The 12,045-nt window shown below is 61.4% G+C and overlaps 1 protein-coding gene across 3 annotated transcripts in view; it reads left to right on the top strand.

Annotated features, from left to right (window-relative positions):
- The window catches only part of ADAP1 (ArfGAP with dual PH domains 1), a 51,637-nt gene extending 40,944 nt beyond the window's left edge, over nt 1-10,693 (top strand). For 2 of the 3 annotated variants that reach the window (XM_023246235.2, XM_019820317.3), the window contains exons 5-11: nt 1,600-1,712; nt 2,311-2,457; nt 8,650-8,733; nt 8,962-9,024; nt 9,630-9,701; nt 9,880-10,108; nt 10,193-10,693. In XM_023246235.2, coding sequence (XP_023102003.1) covers nt 1,600-1,712; nt 2,311-2,457; nt 8,650-8,733; nt 8,962-9,024; nt 9,630-9,701; nt 9,880-10,108; nt 10,193-10,221 — 737 coding nt within the window. In that variant the 3' untranslated portion in view covers nt 10,222-10,693. The remainder of the gene's footprint in view (nt 1-1,599; nt 1,713-2,310; nt 2,458-8,649; nt 8,734-8,961; nt 9,025-9,629; nt 9,702-9,879; nt 10,109-10,192) is intronic. The other variant, XM_023246236.2, reaches the window with a different exon arrangement.
- The last annotated feature ends 1,352 nt before the right edge of the window (nt 10,694-12,045 follow it).

Raw genomic sequence — 12,045 nt, 5'->3', positions numbered from 1 at the left:
TGTCGGGGGCGCAGCCGGAGATGCTGGTGGGGACCGTCCTTGTAGGTGTGGGGGCCCCACCTGCCGGGCAGAACCTGTGTTCTGCACTTCCCGGTGTGGACGCTTGCTCACAAAGACCCGGGGAGGCAAGTGCATTTGCAGCTTTGCCCTGGGTGGGTGTTCGTTTAGTCAACAGACATTCAAGGTAGGGCCCTGTGTGGGCCTGGGGACATGGTGGTGGGGAGGTGCCTGCTGGTGCTGTATGCAGGAGCCTCTGAGTCGGGGGGGGGGGGGGGCGGGGGAGGGGAGGGGAGAGGCCCCGTTTGGCACTCAGTCCCGGGACAGACTAAGCGGCACCAGCTGCCCCCTCCCCGACGCCAGGCTGCCGCCTTTTTATGGCCACGTGTCTCTAGAGCAGAGAAAATAGCCCTCGTCTCCGTGGTGTCCGGGAGGGGGCTGCCAGGGCCGCAGAGGGGAGGCGCGGTGGGGTCAGGGCCTGGAGGTGGCATCCGAAACACGAGGCGGCCAGGGCTGTCGGGCTCCGGGCTCCGTGGGGTGCTGAGTGGGGTGAGGGGCCGGCACGAGCGGCCCCGGGCCCGGCCGCCTCCTCCTCCCGTCCTGGACCAGCCTCAGATGGCCCCGCGCGGGGCTGACGGCCCAGGTGGGTGGCCGGACGTGAGCCCCAGGGAGCCCCACGCACCCGGGGCAGAACAGGTGGAACCGTGGGGCGATTCGTCCCGGAACCCACAAGCCCTGACCGCGGCCGGCAGCCCCGCTGTGGAACGCGCCCGAGGACGGCAGGCACCCGGAGCCCCGGTCGCACCGGGTGGGCCCCACCCAGCAGAAAGGAAGGAGCCGCACAGGGTCCGCACGCGCGCTGTCGGGGAAGGCACAGCAGGGCGCCGGACCAGGTCTTCAGGTCTCGGAACAGGCGAAGTCAACGGGAGTGAGGCAGGAGCGAATGAGAAGGGGGCGTCTGGGGGCAGGAGCGTGCACGTGAGGGGGCAGCGTTCCCTTCCAAAAGCTGCCGCAGCGGCCGGCCCAAACTCGGGTGCCTCAGGACGACACAGACTGGCGGTCCCGCGGATCCGGAGGGGAGGGCCGCAGCCTGGGTCCGGGGGCCGGAGAGAAGGCCAGGGCGGGTCCGCTCCCGCATCTCCGTGGTCGTCCGCGTGCAAGGACCCTCGTGATGACCTCGGGCCCTCTGGACAATGCAGGACGCTCGCCCATCCCCAGAACCCCCTCACGCCTGCGGTCCCGAGGACTCCGCGGTGGGTACCTCGGGGCTGCCCGGCGCGGGCGACCCCACAGACGTATCCACAGGGGCCCGTGGGCCTGCGCACGGGGCCGCACCGCACCCCTTCCGTGTGTGTTTATTATGCCTCCAGGAAAAAAAAGGAAAAATGGCCCAAACGGCAGGCAGCAGCGGGCAGCGTGCTGGGGAGGGGTGGTCTCGGGCCCCTGCACCGTGGGCCTGTCTGGCCCGCGCGCACCCAGCTTCCCGGCCCAGAGGCCGACGGGTCTCCTGGCGAGGGGCGGGACCATGTCTGTGCGGGTCAGGACGATGGCCTTGACTGTGGTCCACTCTGACCCTCTGACCCTTGCCCTCTCTCCCCCCAGGATACCGAGAAGGCTCCCTCTGGAAGCGAGGCCGGGACAACGGGCAGTTTCTAAGCCGGAAGTTTGTGCTGACTGAGCGAGAGGGGTCCCTGAAGTATTTCAACAGAAATGATGTGAGCTGGGCCCAGGGTCTGTCGTGGCTGCACGTGGTCCCCAGCTGCCCGCACGCAGTTCCCGGAAGCCACACTGCCCGTCCCGTGGGGATGGGGATGCCCGCTCCCTCCCCCCGCCCCCGTCCACCTCAGTCTTCCCTGGGGCCAGGCCTGGGTTGGCAATGCCAGGAACAGAACCAGCGAGCCCTTCCCTGCTGGGCACGCCCGGGCAGCGAGCAGGGGAGGGGCAGGTCGAGCCCTGCCCCCACCCAGACCAGTTCCAGATCAGAACGTGGTCCCGTGACACAAAGAGCCGAGGGTACGGTTGCCGGTCCCCCAGGCAGAGAGGAAAGCCAGGCTGGCGGGACGGGAGCGGTGTGGGGGACCGAGCCCGGCCTTGGGCAGGGGGCACACGGGACAGAGGCGCTCAGTGCCAAAGGAGCAGAGGAGGGTCCGCCTAGGTGCCGAGCGCCGGTTGCCGTTGGCTTACGGGTCAGGGAAACCAGGTCCGGAGAGGGTAAGCACCTTGCCCAAAGCCACAGAGCACAGCCAGCGCCCACGGGACCGCACTGCCCGCTCCCCCGCCCACCCGGAGCTAAGGCATGGCTTTTGCTTCCAGGCCAAGGAGCCCAAGGCCGTCATGAAGATCGAACATCTGAACGCCACCTTCCAGCCGGCCAAGATCGGCCACCCCCATGGCCTGCAGATCACCTACCTGAAGGACAACAGCACCCGCAACATCTTCGTCTACCACGAGGACGGGAAGGTGGGTGCCGGGCTGCCCTCGTCTCGGGAGAGCCCCGCCCCCACGGCGAGCGCGGAGCCAGCTGGGCCCTCGCGGGGGATGGGGCCCGGAGGGGCCCACATGGAAGAGGGCCACGGTCTGGGGCGTGTGCGCAGCGTCCTGCTCCGTGGCCGTCCCCCCTGCCTCCCACCCCGCACCTCTGCAGCCTGAGGGTGGAGGGAGCTCCCTGCAAACACCTCGGGGTCTGTCCTTTTGGCCACTGGGGGATTCTCATCATTGTTCTTTGGATTTTGTCCCACCTTTGGCTCCAGACCACGTGCCCGTGGTTTCAAGGGCAAAACGTGTCTGTGAGGCTTCAGACACAAGCACCTGGCAACCACCTGTCAACAACCTTTTCTCCTTTTATTCGTTAAAATGCACATTCTCACAACGTTTAAGCATTTGCTTCCGGGGTATTAGGTACATTCGTTGTTGTGAAGCCGGCCCCCCAAATCTGTCTCCAGAACGTCCCATCTCCCCACAGTGACCCTGACCCGGCCCCCCTGCCCCGCCGTCTGCTCTGTGAGTCTGACCACTCCAGGACCTCGTGTGAGTGGATCCCAGTGTCGGGTTCTCCTGCGTCTGGCTCGAGTCACTCAGCACCACAACCTCAGGGCTGTCCACATGGTAGCGGGTGTCCTTCCTTCCTTCCTTCCTTTCCGAGGCCGAGGGGTCGTGTGGATGGACCACCTGTGGTTTATCCCCTCCTCCTCCGACAGACCCTTGGGTGGCACCTGCCGGTGGCCGTGAACGCTATTGCTGTGAACGTCGAGGTACCGACACCTGAGACCCTGCTTCCAGTGTTTGTGATTATACAGCCAGGAGGGGAACTGTGGGATCGCGGGGTCACCGTTTCGTTTTTTGAGGAACCACCACACTGGTTTCCACGGCAGCGGCACCACTTGGCATCGCCGTAAGCAGGGCTCGCGGCTCGTTTCTCTGCGTCCTCGCCGGCACCGGCTTCTGGTTTCTGATTCTGGCCGTTGTGACGTGTGAGGGGCCGGATCACAGCGGTTTTGACCCGCGTCTCCCTGATGATGCGTGACGCTGCTCGGGGGGAGGGGCACCTGCACGTTGTGTCTGGAGAAATGTGTACTCGGTTCCCATTTTGCCCGTTTGGGACTGAGGCGGGTGGTCTGTTGCCGAGATGTAGATTTTCTGTATGTTCTGGATGTGACGCCCTTATCAGATAGGTGATCTGAAAACATTCTCCCACCTGTGGGTCCCTGTTACTCTGTGGATAGTGTCATTTGAAGGACCCAAGTTCACAATTTGCAAAAAGTCCAACTTGTCTCTTGCTGCCTGTGCCTTTGGGGTCACGTCAGCACGATCACGGCCGTGTCCGATGCCACGAAGCTTCTGCCCTGTGTTTTCTTCTAAGATTTGTAGTGACCGGTCTTACCTTGTCCTCTATCCACTTGGAGTTCATTTTTGTGTGTGGTGTGAGGTAAGGGTCCAACCTCATTCTTCTTCAAGAGGACGTCCACTTTTCCCAACACTTGGTTGAAAAGACTGTCCTTTCCCCCGTTGGATGGTGGTGGCGCCCTTTCTCAAAAAATAACGTAACTGCTCCCTGGGCTCTCGGTTCCGTCCCATTGGTCTGTGTGCCAGGTAATTTGGATTGTTGTGGCTTTGCAATAAATGCTGAAATTAGAAGTGTGACTCTTCCATGTTTGTTTTTTAGAACTGTTATGACTCAGGTTCCCAGAGATTCTGTACGAATTCTGGCAGATGCATTTTATCCACCAACTGAGGTGGTGATGTGGTTTCCTCTTCCTTTACTCTGTTAATACAATGTATTACATTCATTGATTTGTTGAAAATTCCTTGCATTTCAGGAATAAATCCCACTCGTTCGTGACGCATAACCCTTAAATATGCTGAATTGTTTGCTAGTATGTGGTGGAGGGTTTTTGCGTCAGTGTTCGCATGGGATATTGCTCTGTGGTCATCTTCTATTTTTGTCTGGCTTTGGTAATCAGGGTTGCACTGGCTGCCTAGGAGTTAGGAAGTGTTCCCTCCTCTGCAATTTTTTTGGAGACGTTTGAGAAGGACTGGTGTGGGTTATCCTTGAAATGTTTGGTGGAACATCAGTGAGGCCATCAGGACCAGGGTTTTTCTTTGTTGGAAACTTTTAAAAATGTTTATTTACTTTGATAGAGAGACAGAGTGAGTGAACAGGGGAGGGGCAGAGAGAGAGGGGGAGAGAGAAAGAATCCCAAGCAGGCTCCATACTCCGCTCAGAGCCCGATGCCGGGCTTGATCTAACAAACCGTGAGATCATGACCTGAGCCAAAATCAGGTCAGACGCTTAACATACTGAGCTGCCTAGGCGCCCCTCTTTGCTGGCAAGTGTTGATTCCCGAGGGGGGCTCCTTACTCGTTTACCAGCCCGTGCACACCGTGCATTTCTTCATGGGTTCATCTTGGCGGCCTTTCTGCTTCCAGGATTTATCCACTTCATCTTGGTTCCCCCGTCGTCGGCGACCTTGCTCACAGCGCTGTCTCCCGGACCCTTTGATTTCTGGTGGCAGTGTCCCCGCTTTTGAGTCTGATTTTAGTGGCCCGAGTGTGTTTCTTAGTCCGTCCGGCTCAAGGCTCGCCAACTGCCGTTCTTGTCGAAGAGCCGGCTCTTGTCAGTTTCGTTGATTTTCTCTCTCAAGTTTCTACTCCCTCCGTCATCAAGCTCGCTCCAGTCTCCCCTCCCTCGTGCCGGCCTTGGGTCTGGTTTGTTCTTCTTTGTCGGCTTCCTTCCGTGGTCCGTTAGGTCGCGGACCGGACCCCTTCCTTGTGCTTTAACGGTGGCGTTTGTGGCGCCAGACCCGCCTTTGGCACGCTTGGCTGCATCCCGTGTTTTGTGGTGTTTCGTCTTCCCCCGTCTGGAAGTGTCTGCTCACCTCCCTTGCGGCTTCTTCTTTGGTCCACTGGTCGTTTCGTAAAAGTGTGTTGCTTCCACGAAGTCGTGAACGTTCCACTTTTCCTCGTGTTGACTTCTAACTGCATCCGCCCTGTCGCGGCCAGAGAGGACACCTCGTAGGAGACCGATAGGCGGCCTCACGTGGGGTCGGTCCCGTGCCGCGTCCCGTGGGCACCAGGCCAGAACGCGTCCCGGTCGGCCGGCGCGTGTGGTTGGATCCGGTCGTTTGTGCGAAGTCCTCGTTTCCCGTGTTGGACTTCGCCGTCCGTTACCGCGAGTGCGGTATCGAGCCCCCCGTGTGCCATTCGAGGCTGTTTCTCCCTTCACCTCCGCCGGGTTTTGCTTCGTAGGTCGTGACGGTGCGGCACGAGGCGTGAGTGTGCGTCACGTCTTCTGGCCGCACCGAGGACTTAGTAACGTGCAACGTCCTTCTTTGTCCCTTGGGACCTTGCTCTCACTTCGAGTCTGTCTGGTGTCCGCGAGACGCTCCAGCCTCCTGGCGGCTGTGTGCACGAATCTCCTTTCCCGCCTTTGACCGCCACCCTGTTGCGTCTCGACCTCGGCCGAGCCTCCCGCAGACGGCGCGTGGCTGGACCACGGGCTGTCATCCGGCCCGCCGTTCCCTGTCTGTGGATCCCAGAGCTTCCCACGTTCACCTTTCCCGTGGACGTGGATAAGGACGGCCTGCCCTCTGGCTCGCGCTCGTCCCGTTGTGTGTGGCCTACAGCTTTGCTGTCCCTCACTTCCCGCGTCCCTGTCCTCTCTCGTGTGAGCTTCTGTAGTCGAGTGTTGAAAGCCCCTCCCGGTTCCCTTTTGTGTATGTTCTGTGGGTCTTTGTGGTTGCCATGGGGATTCCACCTAACATCCGAAATCTATAACCTCCTGGATCCAATTTATAGTAGCTGAACTTCAGGAACACGCAGAAACTGCTCCCTCACTCGGCCTGGACCACACCCCGTGGTTGTAGATGCCACGGTCTTACCTCTTGGTACACCGTGTGCCCTGAGGCATAAATAATCATCCTTTTAAATGCTCTATCTCCTAACGTACATATAAAACAAGATATGTAATTACAAACCAGTTACAGTTAAGAGTAGCTTTTAATTACTATTTGTTTCTTTCAAAGTCTTAGTCTTAAGTCATGTGAAGAACACAACGTGTAGTTACAGCCTGTCGTTACAGTAAAACTAGCTTTTGCAACTGCCCCAGTACTTCCCTTTCCCGAGACCTCTGTTTCTCCGTGCAGCTTCGAGTTACTGTCTGATCTCAGAGGAGCAGCTCTGTTTCCCCAGCTGCAGGTCTGTCCCGTAATAAGGCCTTTATCATGTTGACACACGTCCCCTCTAACCCTTCGTTTCTATCGTGAACAGACTGTACTTTGTCAAGAGCTTTCCTTTGCTTTTTCTGCATCTGGTGAAACGATCATGCATTTTTTATCCTCTGTTTTGTTGACGTGACAAACCGTGTTGGTTTGTGACTGCTGAGTCACGCTGGCATCCCTGGAATAAACCCACTTGACCAAGGTGAATGATCACTGGATTCGATTTGCTGGTACTTGGTTGAGGATTTCCGTATCTATTTCTCAGAGCTCTTGGCCTGATATTGGCTAACTGTGTTTGGTTTGCTATCTGGGTAATGCTGGCCTCACAGAACAAATCTGGAAGCTTTACTTCTATCTTTTGCAGTAATTTGAGAACCGGTATTAACTCTTCTTTAAACATTCGGTAGAATTCACTGGTGAAGCCGTCCGGTCCTGTAATTTTGTGCGCTTTGAGATCTCTGATCACTGATTCCGTTGCGTTACTAGTCGCTGGCATGTTCAAGTTTTCTACTTCCTCATCTGGTTTTGGAAGATTGCACACAAGGTTACATGCTATTAACAGGTTGTAGGAGGGACGTGGCTCAAGGCGTGTGAGCCAGTCTTCAGCTTCACCCAGAAGCTTCCACCCTCTCTCTCCTCAGGAGACTGAGACCAGGGCCTTCCTGTACGTGCAGCACGCGTCTGCAGCGGTGCCTTCCCCGAGAGGGTTGCGCGCACCTGCTGGGGCCGGGCCCTAGGCCTGGACACAAGGAAGACTGTCTGACGTGGTTCTGCCCTCAGTGAGCAGGTGCACAATTTGTCAGGAGAGACAAGTGGCTAAAATCCCACCTACATTGAGAACTGGAAACAGTGACTGACTGTGGGGGAGGGGACCCACATCCCAAGGGTGAGGACAGACACTGGGATGGCACGTGCAACGTCCCTGGGGCCAGATGAAACAGGAGACGCTGGATAAGCTGACAAGGCTGAGATTGGCAGGAGAGGAAGGGCACGGGCTGGGCCGACCCCGCAGGGCCTGCGGCCACGCTCTGGACTTTCACCTCTATTGGAGGTACAGCGGTGGTTTGCTGGGAAAGTGTCACCGAACTGCCAATGACTCACCCAGCTGTGTGGTTTCAATGATCCGAGGGAGGCCTGACGTGAGGTGGGAGGCCAGCGCCGGGGAGCAGGCAGGAGACGGTGCCTTCTGGTCTCCGGGGCTGGTGAGGAAATGGGAGAGCCCAGTGGTCACTGGAAGGGTGAACGGGTTGTGGGCAGGGCCCAGGTGGAGGTCACGGCCTGGATTGGACGCCTGTGTAGGAGGGTGGGGGACAGAACAGAAGGGGACAGAGCCAGCCCCAGGGGCAGGGATGGTTAGAGGGTGTGGGATCTGCAGCAGGCAGGCATGGCGGAGGAGGGAGGGGGGCGGCTGTGGCCAAGGCGGACGCAGGGTGACCCGTGGGCAGGAGTGGGCTGCCCAGCGGTCAGGGAGAGGCGGCCTGATGGGTACCAAGTGCTGGCAGGGGCAGGAGCTGTTGGGGCTCGTCCGAGGTTGGGGCAGATTCCAGCATCGGGTGGGTGGGGGCCCAGAGCGGGGCGTGGCGGCCAGGAGAGGCAGGGGCTGGGGGTCCACCCTGCCCGGTGATGGGGCTCCCCTCCCGCAGAGCAACCCTCTTGCTCTTTCCCTCAGAGGAGAGGGGTGGCAGCCCCGGGTGGGGTTACAAACAGGCCTCCCTCTGGGCCACGTGTATGCTTTGTAACCACAGCTCCGTAGGAGAGGAAAGGAGCCGCCCAGAGCCCGGGGCAGGGTCAGCTCAGGGCCAGGGGCCGGCCGGCTCAGACGCCGCCACCCCCACCCTGGGCCGACTCAGGGCTGCCCCCCCAGCAGGCCTCGCCCAGCACACAGTCTGGGGGGCAGAGCTCACGGCCCAGGCCCACACCAGCCTCTGACCCGCAGGAGATCGTGGACTGGTTTAATGCGCTCCGCGCGGCCCGCTTCCATTACCTGCAGGTGGCGTTCCCGGGGGCCAGCGACGCCGACGTGAGTGGTGGCTGCTCGTGTCTGTTGGAGGGGGTGAGGGGCACAGCCCGAGCCTGAGATGCTGGGCCGGGGGGCCGGCCGAGGGCCCCCGTAGACGCTGCTCCTTTGTGCTGGGGCATTTCAGCTCAGCGGCCATGAGAGTGGGATGGAGGGGCTGGGACACACGGGGGGTGGGGGGGGGGGGTGGGGACCGCGAAGGCCCAGGCCTGAGCCTGTCTTCTGCCCCAGCTGGTGCCAAAGCTCTCCCGGAACTACCTGAAAGAAGGATACATGGAAAAAACCGGGCCCAAGGTGAGTCTGACTGGCTGACCTGAGCTGCCAGGGCCTCCTTGGAGGCCAGTGTCTCAGCCTCCAGGGGCTGGGGTGGCCGTGCAGGGTCGAAGGGTCAGCGACACACCTTGGCGAAGATTCACTGTGCTCTCGGCACGCTTCTCACGGGTCATCTTGACCCCAAAACCTTTGTAAGCAGGGGCCCCGTGGACCCAGGACTGTGGGTCTCTGGTTAGCCCTACCCACTCAACCTAGCTAGTGCCAGGTCCTGCCTCGTGCCTTTGCCCCTGTCCATCTGGTACCTGTCTGTGCACCCGCCTGGAGCCCCCTTCCCTGCCACATGGAGGCCCGCACGCAGTGACCCCATGGCCCAGACAGGACTCTGAGGCTGAGCCCCAGCTGAGCCCCCAGGGAGGATCAAGATGCACAGAGCAGCGAGGAGGGGAAGTGGTGGGGAGGGGAGGGGAGGGCACAGAGGTGGGACAGTACAAGTGCAAAGGTCCTGGGGCACCATCTGGCAGACAGAACAGGACGCAGCAAGCCTACAGAAGGCCTGAGTGAAGAAGGGACACAGGTGGGGGCCCTGCCCTCAGGCTAAGTGACCAGTCCCCGGGTTTCTCTCACAGCAAACAGAAGGCTTCCGGAAGCGCTGGTTCACCATGGACGACCGGAGGCTCATGTACTTCAAAGATCCCCTGGTAAGGACGGGCCTTGGCCCGGGTCAGCTGGGCCCTCACGGGTGATGCCTCCTCTCCCACGATGACAGGCCGAAGGCTGCCGGCCACGGGCGGCGGGGAGAACATACGGGAGGGGAGGGCCGCATCCCTGGGGCCTGGGCTGCCTAGTCCCGAGGCTCAGCCCGGCCCCGACCCACAGGATGCCTTTGCTCGCGGGGAAGTCTTCATCGGCAGCAGGGAGAGCGGCTACACGGTGCTGGACGGGCTCCCACCGTCCACCCAGGGCCACCACTGGCCACACGGCATTACCATCGTGACACCGGAGCGCAGGTTCCTGCTGGCCTGTGAGACGGAGTCAGAGCAGCGGGCGTGGATGGAGGCTTTTCGGAAGGTCGTGGACAGACCCATGCTGCCCCAGGAGTACGCAGGTGAGTGCGGGGGGGCGGGGTGGGGGGGGGAGCCCAACACTTCCTGCGTGGCTGTGACACAGCCGGACGCCTGTCCTTTTCCAGTGGAAGCCCACTTCAAGCATAAACCCTAACAAGAGCTGGTCGTGGAGGCCGAGGGAGCTGGACTCACGGGAAATGCCACCGAAGAGTCAGCAGCCAGAGGGGGCCGGTGACGGAGGACAGGCCTCCCGGCCCCCGCCCTCAGGGGCAGCCCCGGACGTGGCCAGGCGGGGCCTGTGCTCTAGCCACTAAGACTCGTTTCTCCGGAGCCTCACTGCAGGCCGGCTGACCTGACCTCTGCCCCCATCATGCTGCTGCCCATGGATGTGACCCTGCCCACCCCCCTACCCCACCCCCCGTCCACCGGACCACCCTTCCTCGGGGCCTGGGCCCAGCCTCCTGGCTCAGGGCAGCCCAGCGGCCCCTCACCAACTCACCCTGCCCCCTGCCCACCAGAGCAGGACCCTGCCCGAGCAGGAGGCTGGGCTGTGGGGACAGCGGGCAGCCTGCATGCCTTCCCTCCGGCCCCTCCTACGTATCTCCTCAACAAGTATTTATTGAGCACCTGCTGTGTGTCAATTGTGCGGTCCTGGGTGCTGGCACGGGGACACCGTCCTCGTCCTCAGGGAGCTGACCTGGCGTGTACACGAGGGTCTGGGGGGCAGAGCCCCCAGTGAGCTGTAACACCCCGAGTCGGGGTTTCAGGCCTGCCTACCTGCTGGGCACCTGGATGGGGGGGGGGGGGGGGAGAATGAAGGGTCAGCTCTTGTCTGCCGCCGCTGGGCACGGACTGGTGACCCACCCCGCCGCCTGGAAGACGGAGGCAGCGCTTGCCCCCCACAGGACCCCAGTGTGCCATTGGCCAGATGGTAGTTACAGCCGCCGAGCCTCGTCCCCGGGCGCCCTGGCTCTGCCCACCCTTGGTGGGGGGGACAGAGGAGCATGTGCAGGGCACGGGCTACCAGCTGGGTGATCCGGGTGCCCCTCACCCCTGTCCTGCCTGGACCAGCCCTTGAGGGGACCGGAAGACAGTCCCCAAGGGAGGGTGTCCTGACCCATCACACCAACCCTCACATCCTATCCTAAAGTGGCCACTGGTGTCAGAGGCTGGGGGGGAGGGGGGGGCTCTGGGCGCCAGGAAGATCTACCCACTGGCCTCAGGCACATGGCAGGAAGTGGGGACACCTCCAGGGAAAGGGTGTCCGAGGGCCTCTGCCTGTCCTCGTGGGCCGGGCTCCCACCACCTGTTCTCCCCTCTGCATCTGAGCACACGGCCCGCCAGCTCGGACCCCTGCACACCCGAAAGGGCGCGGCTGCAGGGTCAAGAGGGAGTACGAGGCTGCACCACGCCCCCCGCCGTCTCAACCCTGACCCTACTGCACAGAGGCTGCGGGGTAGGGGTCCCCCAGACAGCTGGGCTGGGGGTGAGGCCAGCCAGAGGTCAGCCAGGGCCACTGCCAGAGTCCCAGAGACCCCACCTGCCCCAGGAGAGACCATCCACTGGCCCCGCTCCTCCCCAGCTGTGCCGCCACACCATAAGCCACCGTCACTGGCCCGTCTTCCCCAAGGAAACGAGGAGTCTCCTCCAAGGTGGAACGGGTAACCTCGTGGTCCCCTCCCCGAGTGGCCAGCGGCCCAGGCCACAAGTCCTCTGGGACTGGTAGTCTAGACCCTCTCTTGGCCCGGAGGCAGAGGCGTTGCGCCCGTTTCAACGAGAAACAACTTCACCACTGGCGGGAACAATTTCCGAAACAAGGTAGGAAACTCATGGTCCACAAAGGGTGTCACCGAGCTTACCTCACAGACGTCCGGGTGACGGGCCGCTCGTAGTCCGGGTGCTGGGCTAGAGGCCGGCTCGGGGCTGGTGGTCGTGGTGGCCTCTGCTCCCTCGTGCCGTACAGCGGAGACGTGGGGAT

Source organism: Felis catus, chromosome E3 (assembly GCF_018350175.1).
Source record: "Felis catus isolate Fca126 chromosome E3, F.catus_Fca126_mat1.0, whole genome shotgun sequence".
Taxonomy (NCBI): Eukaryota; Metazoa; Chordata; class Mammalia; order Carnivora; family Felidae; genus Felis; species Felis catus.
The sequence above is the reverse complement of the archived record's forward strand: the minus strand, read 5'-3'. Positions and strand labels throughout refer to the sequence as shown.